Genomic DNA, 22,154 nt, shown 5'->3' on the forward strand with positions numbered 1-22,154 from the left:
GAATTTGTCTTAGAATTTGTTATTCCATTTTTCCTGTGAAATATCGTGAACATCTACGCGCGACCAAAAAAATAAAATACATGACTCATGGACTAATGAAACACCTGCAAAAAAACTCATAAAATAGAGGTTGCAATTTAAACCCATGGAACTTTAACTCTCTGATCTACCTACCAAAATTTAGTTAATAGTAAAGCTTCATGTGTACCATTAGATCATAGTATAAGCTTAGAATTTGTCTTAGAATTTGTTATTCCATTTTTCCTGTGAAATATCGTGAACATCTACGCGCGACCAAAAAAATAAAATACATGACTCATGGACTAATGAAACACCTGCAAAAAAACTCATAAAATAGAGGTTGCAATTTAAACCCATGGAACTTTAACTCTCTGATCAATATATCGCCTCGCCTCATAATCTCAAAGTAAATTAAGATAGATCACGGTAAATAAAATAGCCCCATTTTTACGTAGTCATCCTAAATGGGTACACTGTATATGCCAAAACAATGTTTACTTTGATAGGGCCATCATACTAAATTTGAATACACACAAAACCAAATTTAACTTCAAAATAAGTACATGTACGAAATACTATAAACAATTACTTCAAAATAAGGAAGTACCAAATACTATAAACCAATTTTATAGTAATTAGTAAATAGCAAGACAAGACAAACCATATACTTAATTCTTTGCTGATCTTTCAAGTTCTTCAATAGCAATCCATCACATCATTGTCTTTCCCGAAAGACCACAAAAACCAGCCTATACATATAAAATTAATAAACTAAATCAAACAAAAATCAAAGTTGTTGACTGACTTCGGAACAGAATTATTCAAAAATACCCGTTCAAAACAACCAATAATTATTATTGACATTACATCGAGCAACTTGTGTGCATCCAAAAAACTTGGCAAATCGTAATCCATAATCAATGGATGTACACAAAAATGAAATACATGATGGTAGTACCCGATTTAACTAAACATTATAACAATAGTAAAGAAATAAAATTGTGTATCTTCAAGCAAAATAAAATTGATTTATCAAACCTGGGTGAATTACTGATTCGATGAGTCTGGAGTTAACAGATTTTTGTTAATTAAGTTTTAGCTAGGGTTCTACAAATTGCAATTGCAATGAACCTTAAGGAAGAAGAAAATAAGATCCCGATGAAAGACGTAGAAGGTGATAAATTAGAAACAAATAGATTTGAATTTGAATTTAATTGAAAGGAAGCGTGTGTAATCGGTTGGGTTTGTGAAGCTCTAGGAAGGAGGAGCTGGTGTAGTTTCTCAAGAAAAAATACGCTATGTGTTTAACGCGTAGGGCTTAATAGAAACTCTAATTTGGAACAGATACAGATACATAGTACTCCGTAAATTGTGGATTTAATTTTTATATATATAATTAATTATTATAAATACAATTATGACATCATCTAGAGTGTCTAGATTTTTTTCTATTTTATTTTAAATTTTTTTTAACAAAGAAAATTACTTTTTTATGATGTTATCATTTTAGCATTATAATAGAATCTATACATATATATATATATATATATATATATATATATATATATATATATATATATATATATATATATATATATATATATATATATATATATATAGTGGTAGGATCAAGAGGGAAGTAACCAATCGGGGGAAGCGGGGGGAAGCAAAAACTTTTTTTTTTCGTTTTTTGAAAAGATTTTGTTCACGAACATTATAGATGGGATGAAAATATGAACATTTAGTAGAGACACTTTGTGATAAATGTTTTTATTTTGGCGGGAAAACGCTCGAAGAAGTAATATATAACAATTATCGTGTTTTTCGAGCGTATGTTGAGGTTTTAGCTATTGGGGTTTAGATATTAGGGTTTATAGGGTTTAGATATTAGGGTTTAGAAATTTAGGGTTTAGCTTTAGGGTTTAGATTTAGGATTTAGATTGAGTTTTTAACACGAACGGTTTAGAGTTTAGGGTTTAGGGTTTGGTGTTTTGGGTTTATGGAATAAACCCAAAACACCAAACCCTAAACTCTAAACCTAAACCCTAAACTCCCCAAAACACCAAACCCTAAACTCTAAACCTAAACCCTAAACTCTAAATCGCGCTAAATTTTACTTCACAAAACATGAAGAAAATAAACGTTCATATTCTTCACGAACAATATTATCTTGAATGTTATTTTTGTCGATCGTTTTCTCGCCTAAATAATAACATTCATCACGAAGTGTCTCTTCTAAATGTTCATATTTTCGTGTGATCTTGATACCGAAAAAAAAATTCCAAAAAAAAGGGAAAAAAAAAATGTTGCTTCCCCCCGCTTCCCCCCGATTGGTTACTTCCCCATTGATCCTGCCTATATATATATATATATATATATATATATATATATATATATATATATATATATATATATATATATATATATATATATATATATATACTAATAATATACATGTGGAGTCGATAATATAGGTAAATACCACTTGAAGATACTTCATATACGGAGTACATATTAACATTTATCTATCTTAGACACAGTATACTAAAATGGCGGACAACATGCGTCATCAAGACCCACTTTTGCTAATGCGGCATTCATCGATTGGGCGACAGAAGTAGTAATTAAAAATGTATGTAGGTAGGTGTTTGTATTTGTATGAATGATATGATATGATGATATCTATTTTAATGAGTGAAAGTAGCCAAATTATGAAATGATTGGCCACACAACAAAAATGTGTACTTAAGTTGATGACTCTCAATTATTTCTTTTGTATACATTATCAAGCCATGATACGTATTAGGCTTGACTCGTTTAAAATTCATAGAGTTAAAGTTTGACTTTGACTCGTTTAAAATTTATAGAGCTCGAGTTCGAGCTGATCGAGCTCGTCTCTGCTTTAACATATTAAGCTCTTTGAGTCGTTTAAGATAATACAAGCTCGAGTTTAGTTCGAGTTCAACTCGTTTGTATACAATATTTCATACTCCAATGATTATTATATCTATATAATTATATTATATTGTATTACAATATATTATAATAAATACTACTGATACCACTTGAAACGACCTCAAACCGATATTTGAAAAATCGACCCTTTTCTTTATAAAAACAGATGGATGGGGAGATCTACATGATGCGGCGCATCCCTTCAACAACAACAGTTCAATCAAAGAATTATAGAAGCAATGCATTGCAATGATTTTCATCTTTTAATACTTACATACTCATTTGACACCCAACATACAAATTGCACTTACCATTTCTTCAAACATGAACATGTTTACATACTAATAATAAAACGAACTTGACATCTAAGCGAAAACTTACCTGTTGTTGTTAATCCTTTTATAAGTTTGTATGTGGATGTGGGCATGACTCATGAGTAAGCCAGGAGATTAGCTTCGCTGCATATGGATTGCTTGTGGTTATGATTTGAAGATTGACTTGGGACTATGTACATCATTAGCTAGCATTAGTTAGCATTGGGAAGGGTAGTGATGCCCTAAGATGATGTTCATGATAATTTTGTTAAATGAGTAAATGAGTTGTTTAGGCTCAGTGGCTCACAAGCTTGTTTGACTTTAATAGAAGAAGATTGAGTTCAAAGTCGTTTACTAAAATGAGTTGTAAAATATGTTCAAGCTCGTTTGCTAATGAGCTACAAAATATACTCAAGCTCACGACTATCTAGATCATTTAGATCCATAAACCCATAAAAAAAAACCCTTAACAGTTAACTTATATGCAACATAAATGTTTACGATATGGGCTCCCAAAACACTAAAAACTACTAGCTGAGCCCAATTATGAAATAACATTTCTCTGAAATACATTATTTAATTATTTAATTGTTTGTAGGCCAAATTGGTTAATGAAGGATACAAGTATTAACGGCCCTACTGAAAACATGGCCAAATCAGCTAGACCTCATCAAGAATATGCTTTTAATAAATTCCTCTCAGTTTCTTATTGGAAGATTCGTGTTTTAATTCGCATCTGTTGGCTTACAAATCATAAACTCTTACAAATTCTTGATCAATATTTATACCCGCACGAATTCATCGTCTTCTAACAACCAATTTCAGGTACAATATATATAATATATAAATAAATGTGTTTGGTTATAGAATTATAGGAGTAATTTGTATTTGTAGTGTATAACATAGAAGTATGACTTAGCTTGTATACCTCTAATTGATTTATAATGTTGTTTATGATACTTTATTTGTTGAACTTTGATAGGGATTTATTTTAATTTAGGGTTTATTCGAATATTAATTCAGGAATTTCGGGTTTTAGTTCAATTTGTGGCGTGTTTAGATTCACGTTTCAAGTGAAAGTTACCATTTTTATAATGGGGTTTAGTTTTTAGGGATAGTAATTACTTAAAGTTGTGATCTATTGATGAAATAAGCTTACATTTGCAACAGTATTGTAATTTTGTAAGTTGTAAGTCTTTAATCCAGCTTTTAAGATTGCAAAGTTCTTCAATGAGGTATAGCAATTAGGACTTTTATAGTAAAAGGATTTTTTTTTTTTTTTTTTTTTTTTTTTTTTTTTTTAATTCGAGCATACGTTTGATATCTCTAATTAAATAATTGAAGTCACCTTCAAGCTAAATCTACAATTTTTGAGTGTATCTAGTTAATATTTTGTTCTTTTTAGAGATTATACATCGGGAGGCCACCAAAGTTGACCAGTTTGTGTTTTTAGGCCACTCATATCTAAAATGATTTTGTAGGCCACCCAGATTCATATGTTACTTAATTTATGCCAAATTCGCATAAATTCCCATCGGAAAAATCTTAATACACACGAATTTCTTAAGTAATACTATTTTAGTTATTTACTTTTCTCCGATTATAAGAGTATTTGTATTCTTTTACGTTTTTATAAATAGAATAATTTATAACTACATTTGGTATGCCTGGAATAAAATACAAATTTGAGTAACCTATAAAATTGTTTTCAAATACGGGTGACCTACAGACATGTATGTGTATGTTTGGCAAAACTAGCTGGTAGCTTTTAGCTTGTAGCCCCTAGCTTTTTAGATATATTTTGGTGTTTGGCATAGCAGCTGAATCTATTAAATAAAGAGTAAAATGACAAAAAGCTAGAAGCTAAAAGCTAAACGCTAGTTCTAGTAGCTTTTAGATTTTTCCCTTCGTCTAAAAGCTTTAAGCTCCCTTAACCAAACGGAGCTTTTTATTAAATATGAGCTTTTTCAAAAAAGATAAAAGCTAAAAGCTCCTAAAAGCTTCGCGCCAAACATACCCATATAAGGATATACTTGGGTGGACTCCTAATATATGATATCTTTCATTCACTTAAAAATAAGGTTACAATTGATATTTATCAATTTGTATTTAACTATTGTGCTAGCCAACTGATTGTGAGGTAGTCATCTTTTGGCAATCAGTTGATCCGAGTGTTGACTGATTGCCAATTGAGTTATGATGATGGGTCCCGAAAACACAGGAAGAACACTAGACCATGTGCATGGAGTTCATGTTGTTCAACATTCGCCGTTTGAGTTAGAAGAGATTTCTCATAACGGAAACTTTCAGGAGTCAAAACATGAACGGTTGACCTTAGGAGTTAATCAACTTTTACGAGTTCACACTGTACAGTGAGTCCAATATGTTTCAATCTAATTTTATTGTTTTCTTGATGATTGTATCGATCTTCACACGATCTTTTTTGGTGATCATAGGAAAGTGTGGCAGCAAAGACCGTCCTGTTTGAGACCCATCCATGGTTGTTTACATGGTACAAACAATTTATTAAATTAAAGAATTTATTTAACCGCTTGTCATTTTGCTAATATATATTCTTATTAAAATTATGGTAGGTGATAGACATCTTGGTGAGAGAATTGCAAATGTGCTTACTTCGATTCCTTTTATTGCTGTTGGTATCCAAGCTCCAAGGCATGTACTCTGTGGCTGCATTTTCTTAAATGGGTTGGGTTATGGGTCGATATGGGTTAAAGTCAAAATGGATATGTTTCACATGCTTTATTGCCTTGACCCCAAAAAAGAAAAAAAAAAATTGGCCAAAATTGTTAAGTTATTTATAATATTTAGCGTGTCAAATATGATTACCGAAACCATATTAATAAAATATAAACATGGTATTATGAAATTACGAGGATTTACGCATCAAAAATAAACTTTCGGCTACATTTGACACGTCTAATTTGTAACTAATTTTGATTGAGATTGCACGTTTCACCTTTTAGATATCCAACATAACCTGAATAGACCAATATGTTATTGTTTAGGTTGGTTTAACAAGCCCATATATGTCATTATTGATAAGTAAATGGGTTGAAATTGTCATCTATCTCTAGATATGAAACATGATTCAAACTATATCTAGGAAATTAATTAGTTGTTCCAGTAAAGTTATTAAAAAAGACAATATTTTAGCAATCTCTCGTGTACTACTATATTCAAGAATTAAAGAATAACAAGAACCCTAGCAATGCTCAATTTGTAAGGAAATTGTTTAACCATATAATGACTGATTGTAAAATTTTCTATTTCCAGAAAGAACCTGAATTCGAAGCTGTATGCAAATTCATTAATTGGAGTAGGAATAGCTTCAAGTGTATACCATTCTTCTAAAGGTAGATGGAGAAAGTATTTGAGATGGGCCGACTACACAATGATAGCAACAGCTACGGTGGTTAGTTAGTTAATAACATGCTTCTTGTCTCTATATTTCATCACTGATATATATGAATATTGAATATTGATTATTAATTAATTGTTTTTTTTCAGTGCTTATCAAGAGCTCTTAGGGATGAGAACCCAAAACTACTGATGGCTGCATCTGCCTTGTGTCTCCCTATACAGCCACTCATGGTTTCGGCTGTTCATACTGGAATGATGGAGGTATACAATACATTTGTATCTTCAATAAAATACAGTGTCTTAATGAGCGGGTCAGGATGGTTGGGTAAGGTCAAAAACTCAAAATGTGTTCACTTTTAAAAAAGCTTAGGTTAATTTTATTTTTATTAGTTTAAATTAAACATACATGGAAATAATCAATTTATAAATAAAAATGTACCAAGTATTCTTGATGAATACAGAATACTTGTGAGGGGAGATTCAATAGTTTCTATGTTGTTGCCAATTTGTTTGTCCAGGTTGCATTTGCAAGAAGAGCGGTGAAAGATCCCGAGCTTAAACTTGTGCACAACGTTCACAAGATGTCGGCACTTTTAGGTGGAGCATTCTTCGTGGCAGATGATCTTTTTCCCGAGGTACCATATCTTCATGCTGGTTGGCATTTAGCAGCTGCTATAGGTGTTGGTGCTTGTAACAAGCTTCTAGAGTAGCGTATTATCTTATCCAATTTGTCGAAATAGCCTCAATTTTTCACCTATCGGTGGATCCTAGAACCCATCTTGGAGTTAAGATTGATTATAGACAAGACCTTGATCATTGTCAGTTTGGTACTTTGGTTTCAATATCATTATAAATTATGACTAATTATTATGTAAAATTTTAGGTTTTTAAGTGTAATCATCCTTATATATGACAATGCATTACAATTTGGAGGTTATTTTGTTATACCAACCATTTGTCATGATATTCTGAAGATTTTTAATCACTCGCTGAAACACGGATGGGTGAAATTGGAAAATGTGCAGCTGGTGTAATATATCAAAAACAATACAGAGTAATAAGAATTATTATTATATATACCGCCGTAGTTGTACTATTAAGTCCAGTTTTCATTTGCTTGTCTGGGGAGGGGTGTCTGATATTATAATGTTAGAAACAAATAAATTTTTGAGATTAAGTAACAATGAAACAACAATTTCACTTACTGAATTAAGAGCTGTATAGAAACAGACGGAAAGTAAACAACGACAATTAGTCTATTTCTGCAGTAATAATCTAAAATTTAAAAATGCCGCAATTTAGTAGCCTTTGGGTATGTTCGGTACATAGCTCTTAGACAATATTGATATTGGGCCCTGAACTTCGTATAAAACATCAGTGACATTTTATCTTTATTTATTTTTCTTTTTTAATTTATTTTTTGAATTCGTTGACCTCAAATTTTAAAGAAATTCCACCGATGACCCTAGATTTAACTTTTGTTAAATTTTTGCTCGTTACATGAGCTCACGTGAACAACACGTGAGGGTATGTTGTGTAGTGACTCGAACTTTTTCGAACCTTTCTATGATTATATGTTTAATGAAAACTATATTTACATGATTAAATGTTTTCAACATGTTAAGCAATCAAACTTGTTAAGACTTGGTTATTTGAAACGGAAATTTTGTAAACGTCTGATTACCCAGTTTGACCAATGATTCACGAACGCTATAAGTTGTATATGACATGATGATACATAAATGAATAAATATATATGTTTAACATGATATAATGATCATCAAGTATCTCATTAAAAATAGTAACAATAAGTTATATACTTAAAAAGGAGACTATTGACGTATGAAACTCGAAACGATACAAATAACGATTATCGTTATAACTACGTCTTACTAAATATATATGAAGCATATTAATACATTGTTATATTATATATAACATGATAATATGATAATTAAATATATCATTAAGTGTATTAACAATGAACTACATAAGTAAAAACAAGACTACTAACTTAAGGATTTCGAAACGAGACATATATGTAACGATTATCGTTGTAACGACATTTAAATGTATATATCATATTAAGATATATTAATATATCATAATATCATGATAATATAATAATTTAAAATCTCATTTGATATTATAAACTTTGGGTTAACAACATTTAACAAGATCGTTAACCTAAAGGTCTCAAAACAACACTTACATGTAACGACTAACGATGACTTAACGACTCAGTTAAAATGCATATACATGTAGTGTTTTAATATGTATTCATACACTTTTGAAAGACTTCAAGACACTTATCAAAATACTTCTACTTAACAAAAATGCTTACAATTACATCCTCGTTCAGTTTCATCAACAATTCTACTCGTATGCACCAGTATTCGTACTCGTACAATACACAGCTTTTAGATGTATGTGTAGTGACCCGAACTTTTCCATGTTTATATATATTAATTGAGATTGATATTTACATGATTAAATGTTTCCAACATGTTAAGCAATCAAACTTGTTAAGACTTGATTAATTGAAATAGGTTTCATATAGACAATTGACCACCCAAGTTGACCGGTGATTCACGAACGTTAAAACTTGTAAAAAAACTATATGATGACATATATATGGTTATATATATAGTTAACATGATATTATGATAAGTAAACATATCATTAATTATATTAACAATGAACTACATATGTAAAAACAAGACTACTAACTTAATGATTTTGAAACGAGACATATATGTAACGTTTATCGTTGTAACGACATTTAATGTATATATATCATATTAAGAGATATTCGTACATCATAATATCATGATAATATAATAATTTAAAATCTCTTTTGATATTATAAACATTGGGTTAACAACATTTAACAAGATCGTTAACCTAAAGGTTTCAAAACAACACTTACATGTAACGACTAACGATGACTTAACGACTCAGTTAAAATGTATATACATGTAGTGTTTTAATATGTATTTATACACTTTTGAAAGACTTCAATACACTTATCAAAATACTTCTACTTAACAAAAATGCTTACAATTACATTCTCGTTCAGTTTCATCAACAATTCTACTCGTATGCACCCGTATTCGTACTCGTACAATACACAGCTTTTAGATGTATGTACTATTGGTATATACACTCCAATGATCAGCTCTTAGCAGCCCATGTGAGTCACCTAACACATGTGGGAACCATCATTTGGAAACTAGCATGAAATATCTCATAAGATTACAAAAATATGAGTAATCATTCATGACTTATTTACATGAAAACAAAATTACATATCCTTTATATCTAATCCATACACCAACGACCAAAAACACCTACAAACACTTTCATTCTTCAATTTTCTTCATCTAATTGAACTCTCTCAAGTTCTATCTTCAAGTTCTAAGTGTTCTTCATAAATTCCAAAAGTTCTAGTTTCATAAAATCAAGAATACTTTCAAGTTTGCTAGCTCACTTCCAATCTTGTAAGGTGATCATCCAACCTCAAGAAATCTTTGTTTCTTACAGTAGGTTATCATTCTAATACAAGGTAATAATCATATTCAAACTTTGGTTCAATTTCTATAACTATAACAATCTTATTTCAAGTGATGATCTTACTTGAACTTGTTTTCGTGTCATGATTTTGCTTCAAGAACTTTGAGCCATCCAAGGATCCATTGAAGCTAGATCCATTTTTCTCTTTTCCAGTAGGTTCATCCAAGGAACTTAAGGTAGTAATGATGTTCATAACATCATTCGATTCATACATATAAAGCTATCTTATTCGAAGGTTTAAACTTGTAATCACTAGAACATAGTTTAGTTAATTCTAAACTTGTTCGCAAACAAAAGTTAATCCTTCTAAATTGACTTTTAAAATCAACTAAACACATGTTCTATATCTATATGATATGCTAACTTAATGATTTAAAACCTGGAAACACGAAAAACACCGTAAAACCAGATTTACGCCGTCGTAGTAACACCGCGGGCTGTTTTGGGTTAGTTAATTAAAAACTATGATAAACTTTGATTTAAAAGTTGTTATTCTGAGAAAATGATTTTTATTATGAACATGAAACTATATCCAAAAATTATGATTAAACTCAAAGTGGAAGTATGTTTTCTAAAATGGTCATCTAGACGTCGTTCTTTCGACTGAAATGACTACCTTTACAAAAACGACTTGTAACTTATTTTTCCGACTAGAAACCTATACTTTTTTTGTTTAGATTCATAAAATAGAGTTCAATATGAAACCATAGCAATTTGATTCACTCAAAACGGATTTAAAATGAAGAAGTTATGGGTAAAACAAGATTGGATAATTTTTCTCATTTTAGCTACGTGAAAATTGGTAACAAATCTATTCCAACCATAACTTAATCAACTTGTATTATATATTATGTAATCTTGAGATACCATAGACACGTATACAATGTTTCGACCTATCATGTCGACACATCTATATATATTTCGGAACAACCATAGACACTCTATATGTGAATGTTGGAGTTAGCTATACAGGGTTGAGGTTGATTCCAAAATATATATAGTTTGAGTTGTGATCAATACTGAGATACGTATACACTGGGTCGTGGATTGATTCAAGATAATATTTATCGATTTATTTCTGTACATCTAACTGTGGACAACTAGTTGTAGGTTACTAACGAGGACAGCTGACTTAATAAACTTAAAACATCAAAATATATTAAAAGTGTTGTAAATATATTTTGAACATACTTTGATATATATGTATATATTGTTATAGGTTCGTGAATCAACCAGTGGCCAAGTCTTACTTCCCGACGAAGTAAAAATCTGTGAAAGTGAGTTATAGTCCCACTTTTAAAATCTAATATTTTTGGGATGAGAATACATGCAGGTTTTATAAATGATTTACAAAATAGACACAAGTACGTGAAACTACATTCTATGGTTGAATTATCGAAATCGAATATGCCCCTTTTTATTAAGTCTGGTAATCTAAGAATTAGGGAACAGACACCCTAATTGACGCGAATCCTAAAGATAGATCTATTGGGCCTAACAAACCCCATCCAAAGTACCGGATGCTTTAGTACTTCGAAATTTATATCATATCCGAAGGGTGTCCCGGAATGATGGGGATATTCTTATATATGCATTTGTTAATGTCGGTTACCAGGTGTTCACCATATGAATGATTTTTATCTCTATGTATGGGATGTGTATTGAAATATGAAATCTTGTGGTCTATTATTATGATTTGATATATATAGGTTAAACCTATAACTCACCAACATTTTTGTTGACGTTTAAAGCATGTTTATTCTCAGGTGAATATTAAGAGCTTCCGCTGTTGCATACTAAAATAAGGACAAGATTTGGAGTCCATGTTTGTATGATATTGTGTAAAAACTGCATTCAAGAAACTGATTTCGATGTAACATATTTGTATTGTAAACCATTATGTAATGGTCGTGTGTAAACAGGATATTTTAGATTATCATTATTTGATAATCTACGTAAAGCTTTTTAAACCTTTATTTATGAAATAAAGGTTATGGTTTGTTTTAAAAATGAATGCAGTCTTTGAAAAACGTCTCATATAGAGGTCAAAACCTCGCAACGAAATCAATTAATATGGAACGTTTTTAATCAATAAGAACGGGACATTTCAGTTGGTATCCGAGCGTTGGTCTTAGAGAACCAGAAAATTTGCATTAGTGTGTCTTATCGAGTTTGTTAGGATGCATTAGTGAGTCTGGACTTCGACCGTGTTTTCTTTAAAAATGATTGCTTAACATTTTTGTTGGAAACTATATATTTTTAACATATGAATATTATGTGATATATTAATCTCTTAACGTGTTTGATATTATGTGATAGATGTCTACCTCTAGAACAAGTCCCATTGACTCACCTAATAATAATGAAGAGTCAAATGTAAATTGGAATGATTTGTGGACTGATTCACAAGTTCCCGAAGAGGAACCGGAAGAAGAGTCGGAACCGGAAGAAGAATCGGAACCGGAAGAAGAATCGGAACCGGATGAAGAAATAGAACCGGTGGGGGAAATAATAAAACGGTTAAGTAAAATAAAATCCTCAACCAACCGACCAAAGTTAATTATGGTCAATGGTGTTTCCGCCAAGGAAGCAAAATATTGGGAGGATTACCAATTCTCCGATGAATCGGATTCCGACGAGAATTCCGATGATGTTATAGAAATTACCCCAACTGAATTTAAAAAGGCAAAAGAAAATAATAAGGGAAAGGGCATAAAAATAGAGAAATCTAATTCCAACCCCGATGAACTTTATATGTATCGTCAACCCCCGAAGTCCTTAAGTTGTAACAATGACCCGGGAACCTCTAAACCACCGGGTTTTTCTAAACCAATGTGGACAACGACGGCTCGTATTAGGGGAACATCATATATCCCTAGAAACTTGGCAAAACAAACCAAAACCGAAGAAGGAGAAACGAGCGAGTCGGAATAAGATAGTTGTATTCGTGTGGTGTAATATATGGAATATAGTGTTCTTATGCTTTATGATATATGTAAAAATTGCTTGTATTAATAAGTATTTTTTTTATGAATCTAACTCTTGTCTATTTTACAGTTTAAAAACACAAAATGGATAGACAACCCAATATTTTAAGAGACCTACCCGGAGACATGATTGATGAAATCTTGTCTAGAGTCGGCCAGAATTCTTCGGCACAACTATTTAAGGCGAGATCAGTTTGTAAGATATTCGAAGAACGTTCCAAGAATGTCTTGGTTTATAAGAGACTTTCGTTTGAAAGATGGGGGATATCACATTGGGAAACCCATAAGTTACGATGTGTTTACTTTGACGCATATATTGCGGGGAACCCAAATGCTATTTTACGCAACGGGTTAAGAAATTATTTTGACTCAATATATCCGAATATTGGACTTCGTGATTTAGAAAAAGCGGCTAACATGCAACATAAAGAAGCATGTTATGCTTACGGATTAGTAATGTTCGCTTCTCACCAAAGTGAGAACAAGAACATCGGGCTACAACTATTAAACAAAACATTTCCACAAGTGACGGAGTCGGTAATTGGGGTAAGAAATGAGGTTTTTAGATTATTACGGGACTGTTGGACATTACGTAACCCTCGTCCCTTTGACGACGTTACAACACGCTGTCTTATCAACGGCCATAACGGTTATGTTGCACAAGACCAAGGATGGGAAGTGGTCCTAGTAAAACCAGAATGCATGACTTGTTTCTGGACGTATGAATTACGTGTCTTTATTGCCTTTGCTGAACGACTTGTGTACTAGCTAGAATTATCTTCACAACTATCTTGTATCAAAGTTATTGTGTGCTATATTTCATGCTTTATGTAAAATAAGCGGTATTGTAAGTTTGTAAAATATTGTGTAAAAGTTTGAACGCGAAATATTATTATAATCAGTTTTTCATATAGAATTGAAGTAGTTGAATTGTATATTAGCTACTAAGTATGAACTTAACGGGTAAGTACTACCCGAATTTAAACTTATAAAATGCTAATATGAAGAAAAAGCTTTTATAAATGAGTTCATATTATGCTACGAAATACTATTAACTACTCTTAATATTCTGTATGATTAACTTGTTCCATTTGTCTATTTTGAAGGAAATGGCACCGACTACTCGACATACCGTGAATATGAATGAAGAGGAATTCCGTACTTTTCTAGCTTCAAACATAGCCGCAGTACAGGCTGCGCTACATACCAACAATAACCTTGGATCTAGCAGTACAGGAAATCGTGTAGGATGCACCTACAAAGAATTCACTGCCTGTAAACCTTTGGAATTTGATGGAACCGAAGGACCGATCGGATTGAAACGGTGGACCGAGAAGGTCGAATCGGTGTTTGCCATAAGTAAGTGTACTGAAGAGGACAAAGTGAAGTACGCTACGCATACCTTCACAGGTTCTGCGTTAACATGGTGGAATACCTATCTAGAGCAAGTGGGACAAGACGATGCGTACGCACTACCGTGGTCAGCATTCAAGCACTTGATGAACGAGAAGTACTGTAACGTCCTCCCAATAGGGTCTGGAAGAAACGTTACTAATATCAAATAAAGCAACATATTATAATACGAGAACAATATTAAATGAGAAAATTTAACTTTATTGAGTACGCAGCGGAAAATGAAATGTCGTTACAATAATGGAAATAACGATAAAGTAATTGTTCATATGCAGAAGTAATAAATGCGATATCTCTTGATCCTAAGTCCAAGTAGCATCACATAAGTAGTAGATAAGAAAGCTTGAATCAAACAGCACCTGAGACAAAACATGCTAAAGTGTCAACCAAAAAGGTTGAGTGAAGTTCATAGGTTTAACAAAAGTAGTTATCATTGTTTTTAGACCACAAGATTTAGTTGTAAAGTTGATCTCCCGCAGGATCAAAAAGTAGATCTCGCAGATCCAAAAGTTATGCCAGTGCGTGATATTTAGACTAAACGTTCAAGTTTGCCCCATGACAAGTTGTGTCTGTCCTTGTCGGTTTAAATTTCATTATCAAGTAATACAAAGACTGAGTCAAATGTATCGGGGACGTTACTCCCGATAGGCCTACCCCCAATAAATAAGCATGCCGCAGCACTTAAAAATATCACTGTAGGGACTTAGTCGGACATAGCCGGGTATAGCATAGTTTTAGCAGTTGGTACTTGTGTCTAAATTGTAAATAGTAAAAGCAGCATGTGTCTCACCCCAAATAAGTTAAATAAGTTTGCTAGCAATAAAGAGTGGGGCTATGAATTCACCTTAGTAAGTAGAGAGAGAGTTATTCCTCGGAATAAAGAGTTGAACGAGTGAGCAGGAAAATCAACCTATTGACATTTAAGAGTAGTTAAGTGTTTTGCCCATGTTTAAGTTTAAGTATGTGTTTAAGTATAGTTTGTTTTACTAAGTTTCTATTCCTAGTAAGTTACTATTTTTATAAAGTTTCCATTTTTAGAAAGTTTCTTATTTTACTAAGTTTCTATGACTAGAGAGTTTCTACTTTTATGAGTGTTTTCCATTTTAGGATACTTGCCGTATTAGATAAGCTTCCAATCACCCCTTTCCCTTTGAATGGCTAATTTAGATCTAGGGGCTTGAGCCATAGGACCCTTTAAATCGGAAATCCAAACCCTCTGCCTAGAATCTCGTAGAAACCATTCGTCAAGAAAGTTCGAAGATCTATACATCTCTAATACATATCCCAAAATATTTTTGTGCTACAATATAAGTAGTAGGTTATAGGTGCTAGTAATAGTAATAGTGTATACATGTTAAGTACTAGTATAAGTAGTATTAGGGTTTAAGGTTTTAATATGTATATGTATATATAATTTGTATATATATGTGTATATATATAAAAATATTTTTTTTACATGTATATATGGTTATATAAATCTAGGTGTGTTTATGTATATACTTATGAATAACAAGTTTATAATATGAATATGAATTAACAAAGATTAAAGTTTATGTAAATAGTTTAGGGTTTATGTTATACCTTTGAAGATTCAAGATAATTAACAAAGAAAAGATGAACACGATGAAGATGGAAGATCAAAGCCTTGAAAATCTTGAAGAACTCCTTGAAGATTCTTGAAGAACACGAAGAACAAGCTTGAAGATCCGAATATCATAAGAGAGGGAGAGGGAGAGATTGTTTTTGAGAGAGGATTTTGGTGTGATTTGTGAATGAGAAACTAGGAGTCTAGGAGTGTTTATATAGTGCAAGTATTAGAGTGTTAGTCAACATAAGGATGTTCTAATTAATGATTTTGTTTTGTTTTATAATTTTTAGTCAACAAAAGGTGGTACTAGTTTATAATTAGTCAACATAAGGATGTACTAGTTTATACTTTATTTTTAGTCAACATAAGGATGTAATTGTTTAAGATTCTTTAGTCTCATTATTATTACTATTATTACTATTATTATTTTTACATTTACTACATGATAAGTATTATTTTCTTTTTACTAATTCATGACTTGTATATATTTAGTTCCCAATTGTTTTATTATTTATATCAATGTCAATTTTTATTTATTACTTATAGGTTATTAGTTATAATATTACATAAATGCATAAATTTTAATTAGCAATGAGTGTCGACTAACAGTTTATTATTTTCATCTTTTATTAACTTGTCAATTATTGCACAAAATTAATTAATATATTTTCTAACTCTTAATACTTAACAATTGTTGATTAAAGTTTAATCATTAAGTTTTAATTATATTGTTTGGGCATTTAATATTGGAAAAATATAGAATGGAAAAATGAGGGTCGTTATAGTACCTCCCCGTTATTAGAAACTTCGTCCCGAAGTTTTAGGTAAAGCTCTCGTTTGCATCAGTAGTTGAGAAGAGATAGAGGTATTTCCGTATCGTTTGGTCTTCGCATTCCCATGTATGTTAGGGGCTGCTACGCGAATCCCAACGGATTTTAATAGAGTTTGATTTTCACGTTCCCTAGTACAATCAGGGCCCTTTCGTGAATTCCAATGAGTGTTAACAATAAGTATATTGTTTTGTTTACACGTTTGATCTCATGATCCTTAACCTTATTAGGTCGTTTACAAAGTGCATTAGGTGCGGAGATTTTCCAAGGAATAACAAGAGTGTTGTTTGACTAGTTTTCCTTTAAAAGGAAAGATGATGCTATATCAGCATGAAATGTATCGTTGAGCTCATTATGATTTTGAGTGTTTATGCCGCAATAGTAGGGCAGATAAAATAGAGTAGAGTACGTAAAGATTTCAGTTACGTAGTTTGATGTATGGCTGGTGCTTGTTAGGGATAGTACCATCTTCAAGTTACCAAAAGTAACCATGATACCTTTAGTTTTCAAGAGATGTCTAATAGATAAATGAGACATTAGTTGAGGATCCATTGACCTCAGGATACTATAATTTCAGAATGTAGCTTCAAGATTTATGATTTCAGCTTCATGTCGAATCATAGATCTAGACTTGACTAGAATAACATCTAGTTGCAATCCAAGAAGGAAGAAATGTGTAGAGTATCTTCATAAATGTTTAAGGTAACTCCTCCAGAGTAAGAAAAGTGTTTTCGCACAAATGGCTAGTCTGTCTATTATTTACTTACGAGTTTAAATGCGGATTCGAATAAATGTTAATCATTGTTTATAGGATGAAGGAACCTCTGCTTCTTTGTTCGAAAGATCGTAGAATTGATGTTTACGAGTGCATTGTAGTTTATCCATGAAATACTGGAAGTAGAAACTTCTTAATGATTAGTATAGCAAGGAAGAGATGACGTATGTAAAGAGGTAAGTCTCGTTCTTGCATGGAGAATGAGAATAAAGGTGATCCAAACACATTGGAGAGAAATACGAAAGTTTTAATAATGAGCCAAAGTAATTTTTGAAAAGTTGTGACATTCGATATAACAATATAAACGAAGCGGAGCTATTAGTAAGACTTGAGTTATGTACATCACGTACTATTTACGTGAAATAATTTGACCAATACGAAAAAGAGTTGATTAAAAGAATATTTAATTTGATAAAACAAAGGTAAATTGATAAAAATGCGAAAGTGTTTTTATAGTTAGTGAAAGTAATTTTTAGAGAAGGTGACGAAATGATGTCCATAGTAAAACTAGGGTTTCGTAAAATTTGTAAAGTAATTTCGATTTAATCAAAGTAAAAATTTGTAGAAACGAAAGTATTTATTTAATATGTACTAGTCAAAGTACGTAAAGTTAAATTTATGTATAAGATTTTATAAATCGCATAAGTGAAAAAATCATTTTTTATAAATTCCAAGATAGTTTGAAAATAAAGACTCGTGTATGAAATCTTTGGAAAATAGGGTACTTGTATTTAAGAGTTTATCTGTTTGAGAAAAATTGATTGAAGATTTTAAAATTCCGGAGATAATTGTGTAATAATTGTTTCGAGGTAGTGAAAACTAATGAATTGGCTTTTATCAGGGCGTGAGTCTTTGGACTCGGAATGTTAGCGTTGAAGTAAGAAGGATGATAATGTGATTATCATCAATTGAGTAAATCCCTCGGATTTAGAGTTATGTATGAAGGAACATCAAATAAGATTTGCAAACTTTGAATCGTTCGAGTGATAGTGAGAGTTCGAGATCTCGGCATAAATAATCTGGCAGTCGCAGAGACAAGTATGAACAAATGCTATAGCAGTGAATATCAACTATGTAATGATCGTCTGAATTTAGCCTTAGTTGGTCTGAGAGGAGGATACGTTAAAGTATGATGGAATCATTTTAGTTGTTACAACAGTATGTGATGAGGTTAGCTCCAGCCACAACTTGAGATAGTGTATTTCACCTTTGATTTTCGAGTTGACAATGATCGATTATTGTTTGAGTATGACACCATTACTTGCATGGTGCCAAGTAGTCTATTATAAGTAGATGCACGAGTGCAAAAGTTTCTTGACTATAATAGTCAAAACGATACACGTATGGAGGTTCCCTTCTTCAAAAGGTTATGCATATGAGATATTCGTCATCTCGACATAGATAATGTAATATTGGACATGTTGTTTGTAATATCGACGTTTGAGGGTTCAAGTGGGTTTTTGAATGTCATATATAAATTTACACCAAAAGTGTATTAATAGAGAGGATTTGGATATAACAAGTGATAATTAAGTATCAATGATCAGGAGGTATTCATTTAGGATAATGAACGTAAAATCTCAAGGTTTGATTGTTCACATCCTTTGTGGTATATGAAAGATCGTTAAATGAGTATGAGATAGATTTTCGTATATCTACAAATATTGAGATGATCATTTTTCACCATTAATGCCCTTGCATTTGGGTTTTTGAACAGATAGTTTGAGAATTTTTTTTTTCCTTGGGTTTTTGAACAGATAGTTTGAGAATTTTTTCCTTGATTCACTTTTTATTCCATATGTCATGATATTGGAATATTCCTATGAATTACCAGAATATAATCACGTTGGCCACCGTCATTATATTTCACTAATTCATATTTCCATTTCAATATCACTTCATAAGGTCAGGATATGTGATCAATGATGATTTATAGTGTGTTAAGGATAGCAGTAATCTTAGCTCGATCGACAACATGTCGGTTTTAAGCCAAAACTTGTACTTGGAAAAGTTTGCGTAGAGTTGTTCTTTTTCTTAAGAGTTCAAGAATGAATTTTCAAATGTTGCTCATGTTCCTTCTCACTCTTGGAGTAGATCGAAATGTCATCCATGAAAACAGTTACAAACTTGTCTAGTTTTAAGTTGCAGTCTTTATAGACTTGGTCAACCTTCATATCTTTGAAAGTTATGGAAGTCGTGAAAGTTAGGAAATGGACATAGTCAGACATCGTGGTAAGAGTTGGTGTAGTTGGGTGAACCATGATTCTTCACTACATAAGGGTGTATAGAAGTTTGATAAATCTGATAGGTCATAAGTTTGAAAAAATTTTAAGCGAGATAAAGATGAATATGATATTAACAAAACACTTTATTTTATTAAGAACGAGGCATTAAATAAGCCTTTATTACACGAGTTGAAAATAGGAATAGTTAAGGCATAGCCTTTACATGGATAAGAATTTGGAAAGATAACTAGGAAATATTAAGATTGAAGTAGTCTTCATATTCCTTCTTCTCGTCCTCAACCTTCTTCATAAACTTCTCAACTTTCTCATTCTTCGCCTTTTGTTTCTCATGCAGGAACTCGAGATTATCATAAAGATTAGAAACTTCATTGTTGATTACATGGTACTTGTGGTCCCTTATAGAAAGTTGATTATTCACGCGGTTTTCCTCCATCTTCAATCTAAGGTCAACATCTTCTCTTAGGTAGGAGAGAGATTGCTTTCCCCATCGGGTATTTCTATCACCTTCATACTTCATCAACTTTATATCTTTCTTTAGTTCAGCATTTTCCTCCATGAGCTTCTTGATCGCTAGGTCTTTTTCCTTCATTTGAACATCGATCCTTGCAATACGGCGAATTAGGTCATCGGTAGTTTTTCGCAGATTCATGAGCTCGTACTTGGCATCAACTTCATCGTAGGAAGGAGATCGGGATCTTTTCTTTGACGGGCCATCTTCTTTGAAATTAGCAGGGCGTTTCCCTTTACTTTCCGATCTTGGAGTCGGGTGGTAACTGGGAGAATTAGGTAAAGTATCCGGACTATAGTTTGGTGAGAGAGGACCACCAAAGCCATAAGGTGGACTTTGGACTGGTCTTTCAGTGGAAGACCTTTCAGTATCTTTTTCGGTTGGCTTGAAAAGATTCATTTTGGTCGCTTGGTAAGAATTAGACATCCTAACATTAGGAAGGAGATTTTTGATCAGTTTTAAATATAAGATTGTAAAGCATATGTTTTAAGATTACAAGGCAATCCTAAGTGCTTTAAAGTCTAAGGCAGGAAAGGTTATAGTTTCTTAGATTGCTAAGGCACCCTAGCTAACAAGTAAGGCACACATAAAAATGCAATCCTGGTTCTCTATAACAGCCTGGTTATGCTCTGATACCAATCTGTAACGTCCTCCCAATAGGGTCTGGAAGAAACGTTACTAATATCAAATAAAGCAACATATTATAATACGAGAACAATATTAAATGAGAAAATTTAACTTTATTGAGTACGCAGCGGAAAATGAAATGTCGTTACAATAATGGAAATAACGATAAAGTAATTGTTCATATGCAGAAGTAATAAATGCGATATCTCTTGATCCTAAGTCCAAGTAGCATCACATAAGTAGTAGATAAGAAAGCTTGAATCAAACAGCACCTGAGACAAAACATGCTAAAGTGTCAACCAAAAAGGTTGAGTGAAGTTCATAGGTTTAACAAAAGTAGTTATCATTGTTTTTAGACCACAAGATTTAGTTGTAAAGTTGATCTCCCGCAGGATCAAAAAGTAGATCTCGCAGATCCAAAAGTTATGCCAGTGCGTGATATTTAGACTAAACGTTCAAGTTTGCCCCATGACAAGTTGTGTCTGTCCTTGTCGGTTTAAATTTCATTATCAAGTAATACAAAGACTGAGTCAAATGTATCGGGGACGTTACTCCCGATAGGCCTACCCCCAATAAATAAGCATGCCGCAGCACTTAAAAATATCACTGTAGGGACTTAGTCGGACATAGCCGGGTATAGCATAGTTTTAGCAGTTGGTACTTGTGTCTAAATTGTAAATAGTAAAAGCAGCATGTGTCTCACCCCAAATAAGTTAAATAAGTTTGCTAGCAATAAAGAGTGGGGCTATGAATTCACCTTAGTAAGTAGAGAGAGAGTTATTCCTCGGAATAAAGAGTTGAACGAGTGAGCAGGAAAATCAACCTATTGACATTTAAGAGTAGTTAAGTGTTTTGCCCATGTTTAAGTTTAAGTATGTGTTTAAGTATAGTTTGTTTTACTAAGTTTCTATTCCTAGTAAGTTACTATTTTTATAA

At 32.2% G+C, this 22,154-nt stretch overlaps 1 protein-coding gene across 1 annotated transcript; it reads left to right on the forward strand.

The window, feature by feature from the left end:
• Positions 1-3,968: 3,968 nt before the first annotated feature.
• LOC139843391 (uncharacterized) lies at positions 3,969-7,599 on the forward strand. The gene is made up of 7 exons (XM_071833460.1): positions 3,969-4,115; positions 5,416-5,662; positions 5,747-5,802; positions 5,885-5,963; positions 6,585-6,723; positions 6,819-6,932; positions 7,190-7,599. The coding sequence occupies exons 2-7, from the start codon at positions 5,487-5,489 to the stop codon at positions 7,379-7,381; spliced, it is 756 nt and encodes a 251-aa protein (XP_071689561.1). The 5' UTR covers positions 3,969-4,115; positions 5,416-5,486; the 3' UTR covers positions 7,382-7,599.
• The last annotated feature ends 14,555 nt before the right edge of the window (positions 7,600-22,154 follow it).

The sequence above is a fragment of the Rutidosis leptorrhynchoides genome, chromosome 4 (genome assembly GCF_046630445.1).
Source record: "Rutidosis leptorrhynchoides isolate AG116_Rl617_1_P2 chromosome 4, CSIRO_AGI_Rlap_v1, whole genome shotgun sequence".
Classification (NCBI taxonomy): Eukaryota; Viridiplantae; Streptophyta; class Magnoliopsida; order Asterales; family Asteraceae; genus Rutidosis; species Rutidosis leptorrhynchoides.